The sequence below is a fragment of the Oncorhynchus gorbuscha genome, linkage group LG14 (assembly GCF_021184085.1).
Source record: "Oncorhynchus gorbuscha isolate QuinsamMale2020 ecotype Even-year linkage group LG14, OgorEven_v1.0, whole genome shotgun sequence".
Lineage (NCBI taxonomy): Eukaryota > Metazoa > Chordata > Actinopteri > Salmoniformes > Salmonidae > Oncorhynchus > Oncorhynchus gorbuscha.
In genome coordinates, this window is record NC_060186.1 from 57,353,938 (window position 1) to 57,372,639 (window position 18,702).

The following is an 18,702-nucleotide window of genomic DNA, read 5'->3' on the forward strand; positions in this document are numbered from 1 at the left end:
GTATTTGATTGGCATTGCCTTTAAATTGTTTCACTTGGGTCCAACGTTTCAGGTAGCTTTCCACAAGCTTCCCACAATAAGTTGGGTGAATTTTGGCCGATTCCTCCTGACAGAGCTGGTGTTACTGAGTCAGGTTTGTAGGCCTCCGTGCTCGCAAACACTTTATAAGTTCTGCCCACAAATCTTCTATGGGATTGAGGTCAGGGCTTTGTGATGGCCACTCCAATTCCTTGACTTTGTTGTCCTTAAGCCATTTTGCCACAACTTTGGAAGTATGCTTGGGGTCATTTTCCAATTGGAAGACCCATTTGCGACCAAGCTTTAACTTCCTGACTGATGTCTTGAGATGTCTTATGATGCCATCTATTTTGTGAAGTGCACCAGTCCCTCCTGCCACAAAGCATCCCCCCACAACATGATGCTGCCACCCCCGTGCTTCACGGTTGGAATGGTGTTCTCGGGCTTGCAAGCCGCTTCCTTTTTCTTCCAAACATAATGATGGTCATTATGGCCAAACAGTTCTATTTCTGTTTTATCAGACCAGAGGAGATTTCTCCAAAAAGTACGATCTTTGTCCCCATGTGCAGTTGCAAACCGTAGTCTGGCTTTTAATGGGGGTTTTGGAGCAGTGGCTTCTTCCTTGCTGAGCGTCCTTTCAGGTTATGTCGATATGGGACTCATTTTACTGTGGATATAAATACTTTTGTACCTGTTTCCTCCAGCATCTTCACAAGGTCCTTTGCTGTTGTTCTGGGATTGATTTGCACTTTTCGCACCAAAATGCGTTCATCACTAGGAGACAGAAGGCGTCTCCTTCCTGAGCAGTAAGACGGCCGCGTGATCCCATGGTGTTTATACTTTTATACTGCTGTTTGTACAGATTAACGCGGTACCTTCAAGCATTTGGAAATTGCTCCTAAGACTTTTTTGGGGTGGTTGATTGGTGGAGGTCTTGGTTGGTTTCTTTTGATTTTCCCATGATGTCAAGCAAAGAGGCAGTGACTTTGAAGGTAGGCCTTGAAGTACATCCACAGGTACACCTCTAATTGACTCAAATGATGTCAATTAACCTATCAGAAGCTTCTAAAGCCTTGACATCATTTCCTGGAATTTTCCAAGCTGTTTAAAGGCACAGTCAACTTAGTGTAAACTTCTGACTTCAACTGTGTGTGTGTGTGTGTGTGTGTGTGTGTGTGTGTGTGTGTGTGTGTGTGTTCACAGCAATCATTCTATGAAATCACTTCAGTGTATTTACATGTAGTTAGGGGTTGAGCAGTGGACAGGACTGGACATGCTACACATACTCTAGTGTTATAGTATGAAATACCTCGTCAACAGCTCAATTCAACGGGCTTTATTGGTATGGGAATCAAGTTAAATAGATAATACACTAAAGTGAAATAAATCATCCAAAATGAACAGTAAACAGTAAACATTACACAGTTTCAAAGGAATAGACATAATATAATATTAGTGCTATGTACATTGTTATAATGGCGTGCAAATAGTTAAAGTTCTCTCTCTCTGGTGTGTGGTTAGGAGTCCATGTGGAATGTTGGCACAGAGGTAGGAGGAGAGGAGGGAGTGGAGGAGGGAGGAGGACCACACATTCCTCCCAGCAGAAGTGCTAGGCAGGGGTTGGGGAGTCGGGTTGAGGTGGGGGGCCACGGTAAATGTCTCCCTGACACACACACACACCCTCCCTGACACACTCACACCCTCCCGCTCGTCTCCAAGAATCTGTTCAGTAAAGCCAGACGATCAATTCACTTTCTTTAACAGCCTTCAGCAGCATCATTTGCAACTCCTCACCCCTTCCTTCTACTGTCATTATAATGCGTAGAACAGGTATGAATGCCTTAGCAGCCAGCTGGGTCCTCCTGGCATCAGTCTGCTGCTCCAGGTACAAGTTGCCCTTGGCACAGATCCAAGATCAGTTTACCTTAGCCCAATCCTAACATTAATCATTAGGGAGGGGGTACACAAACTAACCTTAGATCAGTGCCCTGGGGCAACTTTATACAACTTTTAATCTGTTAGAAAGGCTTACAGATTCATTCACGGGATGAGAGTAAAACCAGTGACCCATGTCTTTGGTGTCGTGGCGTCTCCCATAGCAACGAGCTGGGCGGTCATTCTATTGCTTACACACCTGGCCGGGGGGGGGGGGGCAATAGAGGGTGAGGGGGGGAGAGGAGTATTGAGGGAATGAGAAAGAGATGGAAAGAGGGAGAGGGGGAAGGGAAAAGGGAACTAAAGTTGTAACACACAGATAAGATTGGTTGGCTTCAGTTCCGGCAATGGTTTCAGTTGTGAGTAGTGTCTTTGAAGTGAAGCAGGGTGCTTTTGATGTGAAACCTGATACTAATGCCCCAAAACCTCCCTCCTTCATTCCATCTCTCTCGGCAGCTGTGAAAATCACAGAGGCAGGGTTAACTAGGGTTAGGAGGTGGGGATGAGGTGTTGGGGCATTGGCTAATGTGAGAGTTCCTCTCATAAACCATGTTATGTGTAAACTCAGTCATCTCAGAGGAAAAGGGAGAAGTGTTCAACAGCATGGATTGTCACTGTTTGTCTTTTTCCCTCTATCTGTCTCCCTCTGCCTGAAGGAACCAAACTCACGATACACCAAATCATAATAACTTCTAACTCTGCTAATGTCAGCCGCTGTGTGTTCTCCAAACCCTATACACCATGCTGGAAATGTCCAACCCCTTAATCCAGACCAGACCTCATCACCTGGCCCCAGTGAGCCATGGGGGCAGCAGCATATACAGCCTTGAAATCCCATCTTTGTTCAGCTTGTTATCAGAGCTGTTCCCCCACAGACACACATTTTACCCTCTGTCGGTTCAATGATAATACCATGTAAAAGCACGGAATCCCCCCACCTCCCACACACACCGGCTGGCCCCATCTGGGGATGCGGTGGTGTACGCGGCCTCTCTGTGTGAGGAGGTTGTCTGGATGTTTTTTTTGCGTCGGGGGGGGAGTAGGCCTCTTGAGTTGAGGATACACTAGAGCAAACTGTGAGCTGAAGACAACAAACCTGTATTTGCTGAAGGAGTGTGGTGAGGTGAAACAGACACATCTGATATTTGGGGGGCTGAGAAAGTATGGGAATATAAGTATGGTAAAATAAGATTACCATAAATCTCTGAACACTGAATATCCAAATGTTCAGGGCTGATTTTATGGGAGTGAACAAACACATAATTGTGAAATCTTAAACCATTGCCAGAACACACGTGGGCATATAACGGGTCTTTATGTTGGGGGTTGGAACCCCAGTGATGTCAGTCCTACAAGTCATCTGTAATTCTTATAATAGTGTCAGGGAATGTCCCAGTGTATGTTCAAGTATTATTACACCACTATGACATCATAATTGAGTTCAGGTGCATCCTGTTTCCATTGATCATCCTTGAGATGTTTCTACAACTTGATTGGAGTTCTCTTTGGCTTTCAGGCCAAAGAGTTCAATCTTGGTTTCATAAGACCAGTGAATTTTGTTTCTCATTTACATTTACATTTAAGTCATTTAGCAGACGCTCTTATCCAGAGCGACTTACAAATTGGTGCATTCACCTTATGGCATCCAGTGGAACAGCCACTTTACAATAGTGCATCTAAATCTTTTAAGGGGGGGGGTGTAGAAGGATTACTTTATCCTATCCTAGGTATTCCTTAAAGAGGTGGGGTTTCAGGTGTCTCCGGAAGGTGGTGATTGACTCTGCTGTCCTGGCGTCGTGAGGGAGTTTGTTCCACCATTGGGGGGCCAGAGCAGCGAACAGTTTTGCCTGGCCTGAGCGGGAACTGTACTTCCTCAGTGGTAGGGAGGCGAGCAGGCCAGAGGTGGATGAACGCAGTGCCCTTGTTTGGGTGTAGGGCCTGATCAGAGCCTGGAGGTACTGAGGTGCAGTTCCCCTCACAGCTCCGTAGGCAAGCACCATGGTCTTGTAGCGGATGCGAGCTTCAACTGGAAGCCAGTGGAGAGAGCGGAGGAGCGGGGTGATGTGAGAGAACTTGGGAAGGTTGAACACCAGACGGGCTGCGGTGTTCTGGATGAGTTGTAGGGGTTTAATGGCACAGGCAGGGAGCCCAGCCAACAGCGAGTTGCAGTAATCCAGACGGGAGATGACAAGTGCCTGGATTAGGACCTGCGCCGCTTCCTGTGTGAGGCAGGGTCGTACTCTACGGATGTTGTAGAGCATGAACCTACAGGAACGGGCCACCGCCTTGATGTTAGTTGAGAACGACAGGATCACGCCAAGGTTCTTAGCGCTCTGGGAGGAGGACACAATGGAGTTGTCAACCGTGATGGCGAGATCATGGAACGGGCAGTCCTTCCCCGGGAGGAAGAGCAGCTCCGTCTTGCCGAGGTTCAGCTTGAGGTGGTGATCTGTCATCCACACTGATATGTCTGCCAGACATGCAGAGATGCGATTCGCCACCTGGTCATCAGAAGGGGGAAAGGAGAAGATTAATTGTGTGTCGTCTGCATAGCAATGATAGGAGAGACCATTTTTTATTTTTTATTTTACCTTTATTTAACCAGGCAAGTCAGTTAAGAACATATTCTTATTTTCAATGACGGCCTGGGAACAGTGGGTTAACTGCCTGTTCAGGGGCAGAACGACAGATTTGTACCTTGTCAGCTCGGGGGTTTTTGAACTCGCAACCTTCCGCAACCTTCCGGTTACTAGTCCAACGCTCTAACCACTAGGCTACGCTGCCGCCCCTCACCATGTGAGGTTATGACAGAGCCAAGTGACTTGGTGTATAGCGAGAATAGGAGAGGGCCTAGAACAGAGCCCTGGGGGACACCAGTGGTGAGAGCGCGTGGTGAGGAGACAGATTCTCGCCACGCCACCTGGTAGGAGCGACCTGTCAGGTAGGAAGCAATCCAAGCGTGGGCCGCGCCGGAGATGCCCAACTCGGAGAGGTTGGAGAGGAGGATCTGATGGTTCACAGTATCGAAGGCAGCCGATAGGTCTAGAAGGATGAGAGCAGAGGAGAGAGAGTTAGCTTTAGCAGTACAGTTTCTCATGGTCTGAGAGTCTTTTGGTGCCTTTTGGCATCTCCAAGCAGGCTGTCATGTGCCTTTTACTGAGGAGTGGCTTCCATCTGGCAACTCTACAATAAATGCTTGATTGGTAGAGTGCTGCACAGATGGTTGTCCTAATATAATAATAATATATGCCATTTTGCAGATGCTTTTATCCAAAGCGACTTACAGTCATGTGTGCATACATTCTACGTATGGGTCCTTCTGGAAGGTTCTCCCATCTCCCGTTCTCCCATCTCCACAGAGGAACTCTGGAAATCTGTCAGAGTGGCCATCTGGTTCTTGGTCACCTCCCTGACCAAGGCCCTTCTCCCCCGATTGCTCATTTTGGCCGGGCGGCCAGCTCTTGGAAGGTTCCAATCTTCTTCCATTTAAGAATGATGGAGGCCACTGTGTTCTTGGGGACCTTCAATGCTGCAGACATTTTTTAGTACCCTTCCACAGATCTGTGCCTTGACACAATCCTGTCTCGAAGCTCTATGTGTAACGTCGTTCTTCGTTTGTCGAAAGAGAGTCGGACCGAAATGCAGCGTGGTTGTTACTCATGTTCTTTAATGAATGAAATGACGATACATGAAAATAACGTAATATACAAAATACAAAACAACAAACGGAACGTAAACCTATTACAGCCTATCTGGTGAAACTACACAGAGACAGGAACAATCACCCACGAAGTACACAGTGGAACCCCGGCTACCTAAATACGGTTCCCAATCAGAGACAACGAGAATCACCTGACACTGATTGAAAACCGCCTCAGGCAGCCAAGCCTATACAACACCCCTACTCAGCCGCAATCCCAAATACTACAAACCCCAATACGAAAATACAATATATAAACCCATGTCACACCCTGGCCTGACCAAATATAAAACGAAAACACAAAATACAATGACCAAGGCGTGACAGAACCCCCCTAAGGTGCGGACTCCTGGATGCACCTCAAAACCATAGGGAGGGTCCGGGTGGGCGTCTGTCCATGGTGGCAGTTCCGGCTAGTTCCTCCCCTTCGCGTCCTGGGATAATCCACCCTCGCCGCCGACCATGGCCTAATAGTCCTCACCCAGAACCCCACAGAACTGAGGAGCAGCTCGTGACTGAGGGGCATCTCGGGACTGAGGGACAGCTCGGGACTGAGGGGCAGCTCGGGACTGAGGGGCAGCTCGAGACTAAGGTGCAGCCCGGAACTGAGGGGCAGCCCGGAACTGATGGGAAGCCCAGTACTGAGAGAAAGCCCAGTACTGAGAGGAAGCCCAGTACTGAGAGGAAGCTCAGGCAGGTAGTAGGCTCCGGTAGATCCTGGCTGGCTGGCGGATCTGGAAGATTCTGGTTGACTAGCAGATCTGGAAGAGACTGGTTGACTGGCAGATCTGGAAGAGACTGGTTGACTGGCAGATCTGGAAGAATCTGTTGACTGGCAGATCTAGAAGATCATGGCTGACTGGCGGATCTAGCTGCTCTATGCAGACTGACAGCTCCTTGCAGACTGACAGCTCAGGCTGCTTCATGCAGGCTGACAGCTCCTTGCAGACTGACAGCTCCTTGCAGACTGACAGCTCCTTGCAGACTGGCAGCTCGTAAACCTATCTGGTGAAACTACACAGAGACAGGAACAATCACCCACGAAGTACACAGTGGAACTCCGGCTACCTAAATACGGTTCCCAATCAGAGACAACGAGAATCACCTGACTCTGATTGAGAACCGCCTCAGGCAGCCAAGCCTATACAACACCCCTACTCAGCCGCAATCCCAAATACTACAAACCCCAATACGAAAATACAATATATAAACCCATGTCACACCCTGGCCTGACCAAATATATAACAAAAACACAAAATACAATGACCAAGGCGTGACACTATGAACAATTCCTTCGACCTTTTTTCTCTGACATGCACTATCAACTGTGAGACCTTACATGTCCAATCAATTGAATTGACCACAGGTGAACACCAATCAATTTGTAGAAACATCTCAAGGATGATCAATGGAAACAGGATGCGCCTGAGCTCAATTATGATGTCATAGTGGTGTAATAATACTTGAACATACACTGGGACATTCCCTGACACTATTATAAGAGTTACAGATGACTTGTACCATGTTCACCTTCTAACAAGACAACGACCCTAAACACACAGACAAGACAACGCAGGAGTAGCTTTGGGACAAGTCTCTGAATGTCTTTGAGTGGCCCAGCCAGAGCCCAAACCTGAACCCAATCAAACATCTCTGGAGAGACCTGAAAATAGCTGTGCAGCGACGCTCCCCATCCAACCTGAAACTCCCCAAATACAGGTGTGCCAAGCTTGTAACATCATACCCAAGAAGGCTTGAGGCTGTACTCACCACATCAATAATATGGCTTGAGATCTTCAGATAAGGCCATAATTTTTGGAATAAAGAAGTGTACCTATGCATCATCAGGGTTTCAAACGTGGGGCAAGACACATCACAGACCACTGGTCTGAAAACCAAACATTTCTGTTCCTGGGACAGAGCAGCAATGCATCACATCAAAAGTGAGAAAATAGCTATTGTTTAACTGTGCAACCATTGAAAATAAAGTTGAATGAAGATACATGAGTTCAATATTATGCACATTTGTAAGTGCATTTATTAATGGTTAATAGCTGGAGGTAAATAGTGGCTCACTATTTAGCAAGCACTGACTGGCACTATTTTGACCAATTTGTTATAATGCATTTACAAATGATTAATTAACCGTTAATAATGTAATTACAAACCCTTTACAAATGGAAACATATTGTAAAGTGTTACCAATTTTGGTACATGTTTTTAATAAAAATACAAATAATTCTGTTATCAAAAATATTCTTTGTTATGGGGTGGTTATCATCCTAATGTTAGATAAAAACCCTAATTAGAAGTTAATGGGAATCTTAGCTGAGAATGTTCCCAGTTTTCTGGGGAATAATTATTCTTATAAAAGAAAAGTTACTTTTTTTCCCCAAAATAGAGGCATACAAAGACCAAACAAACGTGGTTCAGTGGGGAAATGATAACACCCGAGTGAAAAAAATGCAGAAATTGTTGAAATTGCTGAAAATAATTTTGAGTTGAAGTTTGATGAACAGTATGAAACAGATCAGAAGAGAGAAAGACCCATTAAAAGGACTTAACATATATGTGTTGACACCTTAGTGTCATGGACTGCTCATTAAGTATATTTAGAACTTTATTATTTAAAAAAACAAACATACAATACAGTCATGGCGTCAAAAATGAGAAAAATATTGAGATAGGATATTTTGCCGTATTGCCCTATACCAGGTGTGTCCTAAACACCCGGTTTTCTAAGCATGAGTAACTAACTGGGTGAGATAAAAAATCAACCAGCAGACACTGTTGACTCTAAGGACTGTACATGACGATTTCATGCTCTCTTTCAGTCTGATTCAATTCAAATCTATAAAACTTAATTTATCCTTGAAGAGATGTAATTGTGCTGAAGATGGTTTACTTTAAGAGGCCTGGCTTGCTTCTCAATCATCATGTCTACAGTTTACAGTCTGCCACTCTACCATGGCTGCTCACATATATAAATATAAACATCATAATGTTGTTATCCTTCTGCCTAAGACAAAGAGACAACCACACCGAGACACCATTTCCCCTCTGACCCAAGAGGGTGTTAAGCATTGAGGGAACATTCACGCAACATAACTAGAACCCATTCCAGAACCTCTGCAATGTTCCTGCTGAAGCACCGCCCACTTGACCACTGTGGGCTCCTCCCCATCCAGGGGTTAGCTAATTAGAGGGTTGCCAGGGGAACGGAATGGCAGCTCAGCCAGCCGGTGTAATGACAGGGTGAGAGAGAAGGGCGCGGTCAGATTATAGACCCTGAGTACACACAGTGACGCTAAAAAAAGAACCAGAGAGACGAGAGGAAGAGTGCGAGGAGAGAGAGGGGGGAGGAGGGAGAGATAGGTGAGAAAAGGAAGAGAGAAAGGGAGACAAGGCAGGGGGGAGAGAGAGAGAGAGAGAGGAATAGAGAAGAGTTTGAAAATGATTAAGTAAGGTAGAGAGACAAAGATATGACCGTGCCATATTATAGGGGTTTCTAGTTTACAGGTGACTTTAGGAAGTGTTGCTCATGACATTCTCTCTCTATGGGTTATCACTGGACTTCCCCTGTGTGGCTGACTTCAACAGAACTCCACTTGTCTATAGCAGGCTGGAGTGACTAAGCATGCAGGGATGGCTTGGTGATTCCCAGACCACAGTTTGTAGACTCTGGCATGACCAGCCTGATGCATGTTCCCCTATGAACTGCCGTGTGTGTGTGTGTGTGTGTGTGTGTGTGTGTGTGTGTGTGTGTGTGTGTGTGTGTGTGTGTGTGTGTGTGTGTGTGTGTGTGTGTGTGTGTGTGTGTGTGTGTGTGTGTGTGTGTGTGTGTGTGTGTGTGTGTGTGTGTGTGTGTGTGTGTGTGTGTGTGTGTTTGTGCGCGAGTGTGTGTGTGTGTTTGTAAAGTTGTCTCACAGCCTCCAGTGGAAACACTCACTGTGGTAGCCATGGTAACAAACAGGAAACCAGCAAGTTCTTTGCAGCTGAAACTGGTCAGCTGGACTCACCCCTGACACTGCTCTGTTTTGATAATGGACCGTTTAGACTTTCCCTCACACTTTCCTTCTCTCCCCCTGCCTCTCATTAACTACCCTCTCTCTTTGCCTCATTCTCTCACTCTCTCTCTCTCTCTTCTCTCTCTTCTCTAATGTGTGGCCTTGTGTGACTACTTCACCCTGCCCAAAAGTCAAACACAAAATTGAATCAAGGCCTAAAATGGGGGGGAAATGATTTGGAATCCCTGAAAAGCTGGACGTTTCGTCCTGTTCTTTCACTTTATTTTGGCACTCTAACCACACGCTGTGAAGGTCGCTCTGGGCCAAGTCTGAAAAGTATCATATCAACTTACCTCTGGCAAACCAGTGGCCGAGCCACCCACAGTCATAACACTAGCCCAGCCCCACCGAGCCCTAGCTAGTAGTCTTTTTAGACCAGTGTTATTCAAACTTGTTCAGTGGGGACCCCATTTTTTCACAAAAGATTCTCACAACCCTACCCAAATCTAATAAAACAATTTCAATTTTTACCCCCCCCAATGCATTACATTTTCATCATCATCAAAATGCAAAGAAACCAATAAATAAATGTATTCAATATAAGTGATCTTTCACAAAAACGTTGTATATTGTCCTGTACATGAATCTGTACTTTTCATTTTGTTTTGTTTTGTGACCCCACTGCAGTTCCTCCGTGACCCCGACTTTGAATACCAGTGTTCTAGACAGATGTCTTTTCTCCAATGTACCAATGTTCCAGCTTTGCTGCCCTAGGTTTGGGATTTCAGAGACGACCTAGCAAGCACTCTGCTCCAACCCCCAGTCATAACTCTAGTCCAGCCACAGCTAGACATAGCTGGTTCACTACTCCAACCCCCAGTCATAACTCTAGTCCGGCCACAGCTAGACATAGCTGGTTCACTACTCCAACCCCCAGTCATAACTCTAGTCCGGCCACAGCTAGACATAGCTGGTTCACTACTCCAACCCCCAGTCATAACTCTAGTCTAGCCACAGCTAGACATAGCTGGTTCACTACTCCAACCCCCAGTCATAACTCTAGTCTAGCCACAGCTAGACATAGCTGGTTCACTACTCCAACCCCCAGTCATAACTCTAGTCCAGCCACAGCTAGACATAGCTGGTTCACTACTCCAACCCCCAGTCATAACTCTAGTCCGGCCACAGCTAGACATAGCTGGTTCACTACTCCAACCCCCAGTCATAACTCTAGTCCAGCCACAGCTAGACATAGCTGGTTCACTACTCCAACCCCAGTCATAACTCTAGTCCAGCCACAGCTAGACATAGCTGGTTCACTACTCCAACCCCCAGTCATAACTCTAGTCCAGCCACAGCTAGACATAGCTGGTTCACTACTCCAACCCCCAGTCATAACTCTAGTCCAGCCACAGCTAGACATAGCTGGTTCACTACTCCAACCCCCAGTCATAACTCTAGTCCAGCCACAGCTAGACATAGCTGGTTCACTACCCCCAGTCTCCAACCCCCAGTCATAACTCTAGTCCAGCCACAGCTAGACATAGCTGGTTCACTACTCCAACCCCCAGTCATAACTCTAGTCCAGCCACAGCTAGACATAGCTGGTTCACTACTCCAACCCCCAGTCATAACTCTAGTCCAGCCACAGCTAGACATAGCTGGTTCACTACTCCAACCCCCAGTCATAACTCTAGTCCAGCCACAGCTAGACATAGCTGGTTCACTACTCCAACCCCAGTCATAACTCTAGTCCAGCCACAGCTAGACATAGCTGGTTCACTACTCCAACCCCCAGTCATAACTCTAGTCCAGCCACAGCTAGACATAGCTGGTCCAGCCACAGCTAGACACTACTCCAACCCCAGTCATAACTCTAGTCCAGCCACAGCTAGACATAGCTGGTTCACTACTCCAACCCCCAGTCATAACTCTAGTCCAGCCACAGCTAGACATAGCTGGTTCACTACTCCAACCCCCAGTCATAACTCTAGTCCAGCCACAGCTAGACATAGCTGGTTCACTACTCCAACCCCCAGTCATAACTCTAGTCCAGCCACAGCTAGACATAGCTGGTTCACTACTCCAACCCCCAGACATAGCTGGTTCACTACTCCAACTCCCAGTCATAACTCTAGTCCAGCCACAGCTAGACATAGCTGGTTCACTACTCCAACCCCCAGTCATAACTCTAGTCCAGCCACAGCTAGACATAGCTGGTTCACTACTCCAACCCCCAGTCATAACTCTAGTCCAGCCAACAGCTAGTCCAGCCACAGCTAGACATAGCTGGTTCACTACTCCAACCCCCAGTCATAACTCTAGTCCAGCCACAGCTAGACATAGCTGGTTCACTACTCCAACCCCAGTCATAACTCTAGTCCAGCCACAGCTAGACATAGCTGGTTCACTACTCCAACCCCCAGTCATAACTCTAGTCCAGCCACAGCTAGACATAGCTGGTTCACTACTCCAACCCCCAGTCATAACTCTAGTCCAGCCACAGCTAGACATAGCTGGTTCACTACTCCAACCCCCAGTCATAACTCTAGTCCAGCCACAGCTAGACATAGCTGGTTCACTACTCCAACCCCCAGTCATAACTCTAGTCCAGCCACAGCTAGACATAGCTGGTTCACTACTAGCCAACCCCCAGTCATAACTCTAGTCCAGCCACAGCTAGACATAGCTGGTTCACTACTCCAACCCCCAGTCATAACTCTAGTCCAGCCACAGCTAGACATAGCTGGTTCACTACTCCAGCCACCAACCCCCAGTCATAACTCTAGTCCAGCCACAGCTAGACATAGCTGGTTCACTACTCCAACCCCCAGTCATAACTCTAGTCCAGCCACAGCTAGACATAGCTGGTTCACTACTCCAACCCCCCCCAGTCATAACTCTAGTCCAGCCACAGCTAGACATAGCTGGTTCACTACTCCAACCCCCAGTCATAACTCTAGTCCAGCCACAGCTAGACATAGCTGGTTCACTACTCCAACCCCCAGTCATAACTCTAGTCCAGCCACAGCTAGACATAGCTGGTTCACTACTCCAACCCCCAGTCATAACTCTAGTCCAGCCACAGCTAGACATAGCTGGTTCACTACTCCAACCCCCAGTCATAACTCTAGTCCAGCCACAGCTAGACATAGCTGGTTCACTACTCCAACCCCCAGTCATAACTCTAGTCCAGCCACAGCTAGACATAGCTGGTTCACTACTCCAACCCCCAGTCATAACCCTAGTGCAGTCACAGCTAGACATAGCTGGTTCACTACTCCAACCCCCAGTCATAACTCTAGTCCAGCCACAGCTAGACATAGCTGGTTCACTACTCCAACCCCCAGTCATAACTCTAGTCTAGACACAGCTAGACATAGCTGGTTCACTACTCCAACCCCCAGTCATAACTCTAGTCTAGACACAGCTAGACATAGCTGGTTCACTACTCCAACCAAGAACATGAGTCAGTACAACCCTCCATAGTAGTGATTCACTTATTCCTAGTATCAGTGTGGTAATATTTCCATTGCTAGTACTACCGGGGTTTACAGGTCACATTTCTACAGGATCCTCATTTGATCACCCTGTTGCAGGAGAACATTCTTGCAATGCAGGAAAATGTAAAACGTGGAGTGTGTTTGAGGTTTCAAATGGCTTCTGATGTTTGTAATTTCCACTTAGACATGTCAAATTTTAATGAAGACCTACAATAAACGTTCCTGAATTATAATCCACATAACAACTCACATTTCCTGTTGCTGCAGGATAATTTTCCTTCTGTAGCAAACTGGCTCAAATGAAGATCCTACATCTGTATGTTGCTTACTGTAAGTCTTTAAGTCCCTTACTGTGTGTTTTGTGCTCTCAGTATGTGACACTTCTCTTCTCGCTAGGTATCAGTACTACCTGCAGGTGAAGAAGGAGGTGCTGGATGGACGTCTCCACTGTACCGTAGAGCAGGGCATCAGACTAGCAGGCCTAGCAGTGCAAGGTAAGACAGAGTACACACAGGAGTATACCCCATAGCTTTACCACTAACCTCATTTTATGTCCTACTTAAACCCTAAGTCCAGAGGGAGATACAGAGAGAGAGAGACTCACACTTTCTTAGCTCATCCTGGGTTCACTACCTAATATGGCTGCATGCCGCCAGAAGAGCTGAGTCCACTTGAGTTCCTATCAGGATTCCTTTCCATAAGACACACACACACACACACACAAACGCACGCACATGCATGCACATGCGTGCATGTGCAAACACACACACACACACATATCCACGTATTCATACACACAGACACACACACACACACTTTCTTGGCCTTGTTGGTGACCCTGTAATCTTCCAACCCCGCAACACAAACACACACTCTCTCTCTCTCTCTCTCTCTCTCTCTCTCTCTCTCTCTCTCTCTCTCTCTCTCTCTCTCTCTCTCTCTCCTGCTGTCCCTGGGCCCTGTGTCTCGGGGGAATGTAAACAGTCGTTAGCTTATCGCTAACACCAAGGTTAGCCATGGCAGGAAGAACCTTATCTGTAGGGAGGATGGATTCTACACTACACCCCTCTATATCAGACATACATTACATTACATTACATTAGAGCAGCCCTAAAGGATGTAGCTACCTCTGTGTATCTGTAGATAGTACTGTACATTGTCCAGGCAGACAGTAGCTGTATGTCATTTCCTTTTATCAATGGAGGGTTGGGTAGGACGAACCAGGGTAGACCCAAACCCCAACATGACATCACAGGGCCAGGGATATGTGTGTATTGCTGGGTTGACATGAGCATGCCTGCTACAGATACTGTAGGTGCTATTAGGGTTTCTGCTTTCTAGGTATGCTTTCTCTGCTTTCTTCGAGGGCATCCGTCTACAGTTCCTGTCCATGCCCATTGAAGGTGTTTCTCCCTTGTGTTACATAGTTCATATATCCGTAAGAGTACACTCTTAGGGGGCAAAAAGGGTTCCAAAAGGAAAGGGTTCAACATGAAACACCAAAGAGTTCTAACGGGAACCAACGGTGTTCTACCTATTGGGGAGAGACGAAGAACCCTGTAAGGTTCTAGATAGCAACTTTTTTCTCACAATAACATCCTTAGATGATGTATGTGTTCCATGTGTATGGTAGAAAAAGTCCGTGAACTTTGCCTGAATTCCCAGGTTTTCCTGAAAACCCGGTTGGAAGATTGGAGGGAATAAGCAGGAAATCTGTCATTTTCCAACAAGGAAAACAACCCTGGGAATCTGGTGGAAGTTACTGGAGCTCTATCCATGTGTTTCATGTCAATGAGTTGGTGAGTTGAGTGTAGATCTCAGTGTGGGTAGAGTTGAGTGTAGATCTCAGTGTGGGTAGAGTTGAGTGTAGATCTCAGTGTGTGTAGAGTTGAGTGTAGATCTCAGTGTCTGTAGAGTTGAGTGTAGATCTCAGTGTGTTCTCTCCTCTCTTCTAGCTGACTTTGGGGATTTCACACAGTTCCTGTCTCAGGACTTCCTCAGGGAGTATGTGCTCTTCCCAGTGGTGAGTCAACTGTCACACTTACACCTCTCAGTGTGTGTGTGCATGTGCTTGTGCGTGCATGCGTGTGATCTTTTGTGTTTTTCAGTGCTCAGGTGTGTGTGCTCTCAGTCGGTTTTCTCAGGTGTGTGTTTGATGTTGCCTGTCTCAGATGTTTTTCAAGATCAGGAGTGAGTGAGTGAGTGAATGAGTGCTTGCATGTGTTGCCGGAGGCCACAGATTCCTAGCTCTCCTGTGTACGTCCTCCTCCTGTATTCTACCTGCACCCCTGACTGACACAGACAAGACAGACAAGAGGCCCTGCTTAGAGAGGGGGAGGGAGGAAGAGAGAGAGAGAGAGAGAGAGAGAGAGAGAGGGAGAGATTAACTGAGAGGGAGGAAGAGGTGAGGGAGTGTGTGGGGAGTAAGGAGAGGTAATAGAGAGAGTGAGGGATGAACTGAGAGGGAGGAAGAGAGGAAGAATGGGGGAGTGTGTGGGGAGTAAGGAGAGGTAGTAGAGAGCATGAGGGATGAACTGAGAGGGAGGAAGAGAGGAAGAGGTGAGGGAGTGTGTGGGGAGTAAGGAGAGGTAGTAGAGAGTGAGAGATTAACTGAGGGGTAGGAAGAGAGGAAGAGGTGAGGGAGTGTGTGGGGAGTAAGAAGAGGTAGTAGAGAGCGTGAGGGATGAACTGAGAGGGAGGAAGAGAGGAAGAGATGAGGGAGTGTGTGGGGAGTAAGGAGAGGTAGTAGAGAGCATGAGGGATGAACTGAGAGGGAGGAAGAGAGGAAGAGGTGAGGGAGTGTGTGGGGAGTAAGGAGAGGTAGTGGAGAGGGAGTGATGAACTGAGAGGGAGGAAGAGAGGAAGAGGTGAGGGAGTGTGTGGGGAGTAAGGAGAGGTAGTAGAGAGGGAGGGATGAACTGAGAGGGAGGAAGAGAGGAAGAGGTGAGGGAGTGTGTGGGGAGTAAGGAGAGGTAGTAGAGAGGGAGGGATGAACTGAGAGGGAGGAAGAGAGGAAGAGGTGAGGGAGTGTGTGGGGAGTAAAGAGAGGTAATAGAGAGAGTGAGGGATGAACTGAGAGGGAGGAAGAGTTGAGGGAGTGTGTGGGGTGTAAGGAGAGGTAGTAGAGAGAGTGAGGGATAAAGGAGGTGGTTACAGAGACAAACTAATAGGCATAGAGAAACATAGAGGGGGGGCAGAGAGAAACATAGAGGGGGGGCAGAGAGAAACATAGAGGGGGGGCAGAGAGAAACATAGAGGGGGGCAGAGAGAAACATAGAGGGGGGGGGGCAGAGAGAAACATAGAGGGGGGGGGGGGGGGCAGAGAGAAACATAGAGGGGGGCAGAGAGAAACATAGAGGGGGGGGGGCAGAGAGAAACATAGAGAGGGGGGCAGAGAGAAACATAGAGAGGGGGGGGCAGAGAGAAACATAGAGGGGGGCAGAGAGAAACATAGAGGGGGGCAGAGAGAAACATAGAGGGGGGGCAGAGAGAAACATAGAGGGGGGGGCAGGGAGAAACATAGAGGGGGGGGCAGAGAGAGAGCGATGACAATGGACGTCTGAAGCCTGCAAAGAGTCATTTTTCTCTCCAGCTCTGAAACACACACACTCACACACACACACACTCAGTGATGGAGTGCTCTAATGGAGGGGTAGTGAGTGGGTGTTGAAGGGGTGAATATGAAGGCTGTGTGTGTAATCTGATATAGCTCATTCTCTCTGTTCACTCAAGTCCTGCAGAGATTAATGTCCACTTTCTCTTTCACCCCATCACTTCTTTCCCTGTCACCCCCCTTTACTTCCCTGGCTTGCTTTCTCTTTCACTTCCTCTATTCATGTCTCTCTCTCTCTCTCTCTCTCTCTCTCTCTCTCTCTCTCTCTCTCTCTCTCTCTCTTCTCTCCCCCTCTCTCCCTTTCACTCCATTTCTCTCCCTTTCTCTCCCTTTCTCTCCCTTTCTCTCTCTCTCTCTCCCTTTCTCTCCCTTTCTCTCTCTCTCTCTCTCTCTCTCTCTCTCTCTCTCTCTCTCTCTCTCTCTCTCTCTCTCTCTCTCTCTCTCTCTCTCTCTCTCTCTCTCTCTCTCTCTCTCTCTCTCTCTCCCTTTCTCTCTCTCTCTCTCCCTTTCTCTCCCCTTCTCTCTCTCTCTCTCTCTCTCTTTCTCCCCACCCTCTCAGAACTGGCCTCATGTAGATGAGGTGCTGGAGGAGTGGACTCAGAAGGTGGCGGAGGAACATAAGAGTCACTGGTAGGCTTCCTGTTAATAACAACACCCTACAGTCTACCAAGCCCTCTACTATAAACTACACTGCTCCTACAGGCTTCCTGTTAATAACAACACCCTACAGTCTACCAAGCCCTCTACTATAAACTACACTGCTCCTACAGGCTTTCTGTTCATAACACCACCCTACAGTCTACCAAGCCCTCTACTATAAACTACACTGCTCCTACAGGCTTCCTGTTAATAACACCACCCTACAGTCTACCAAGCCCTCTACTATAAACTACACTGCTCCTACAGGCTTCCTGTTCATAACACCACCCTAAAGTCTACCAAGCCCTACTATAAACTACACTGCTCCTACAGGCTTCCTGTTAATAACACCACCCTACAGTCTACCAAGCCCTCTACTATAAACTACACTGCTCCTACAGGCTTTCTGTTAATAACACCACCCTACAGTCTACCAAGCCCTACTATAAACTACACTGCTCCTAAAGACTTCCTGTTCATAACACCACCCTACAGTCTACCAAGCCCTACTATAAACTACACTGCTCCTACAGGCTTCCTGTTAATAACACCACCCTACAGTCTACCAAGCCCTACTATAAACTACACTGCTCCTACAGGCTTCCTGTTAATAACACCACCCTACAGTCTACCAAGCCCTCTACTATAAGCTGCTCAGCTCCTACAGGCTTCCTGTTAATAACACCACCCTACAGTCTACCAAGCCCTACTATAAACTACACTGCTCCTACAGTCTTCCTGTTAATAACACCACCCTACAGTCTACCAAGCCCTCTACTATAAACTACACTGCTCCTACAGGCTTCCTGTTCATAACACCACCCTACAGTCTGCCAAGCCCTCTACTATAAACTACACTGCTCCTACAGGCTTCCTGTTCATAACACCACCCTACAGTCTACCAAGCCCTCTACTATAAACTACACTGCTCCTACAGGCTTCCTGTTCATAACACCACCCTACAGTCTACCAAGCCCTCTACTATAAACTACACTGCTCCTACAGGCTTCCTGTTAATAACACCACCCTACAGTCTACCAAGCCCTCTACTATAAACTACACTGCTCCTACAGGCTTCCTGTTCATAACACCACCCTACAGTCTACCAAGCCCTCTACTATAAACTACACTGCTCCTACAGGCTTCCTGTTAATAACACCACCCTACAGTCTACCAAGCCCTCTACTATAAACTACACTGCTCCTACAGGCTTCCTGTTAATAACACCACCCTACAGTCTACCAAGCCCTACTATAAACTACACTGCTCCTACAGGCTTCCTGTTCA

The 18,702-nt window shown here is 47.3% G+C and overlaps 1 protein-coding gene across 2 annotated transcripts in view; it reads left to right on the forward strand.

Moving 5' to 3' along the window:
- Positions 1-18,702, forward strand: part of LOC123995195 (tyrosine-protein phosphatase non-receptor type 14-like) — a 110,124-nt gene that overhangs the window by 52,085 nt on the left and 39,337 nt on the right. For both annotated transcript variants that reach the window (XM_046298617.1, XM_046298618.1), the window contains exons 4-6: positions 13,560-13,657; positions 15,119-15,186; positions 17,336-17,406. In XM_046298617.1, the coding sequence (XP_046154573.1) occupies positions 13,560-13,657; positions 15,119-15,186; positions 17,336-17,406 (237 nt within the window). The remainder of the gene's footprint in view (positions 1-13,559; positions 13,658-15,118; positions 15,187-17,335; positions 17,407-18,702) is intronic.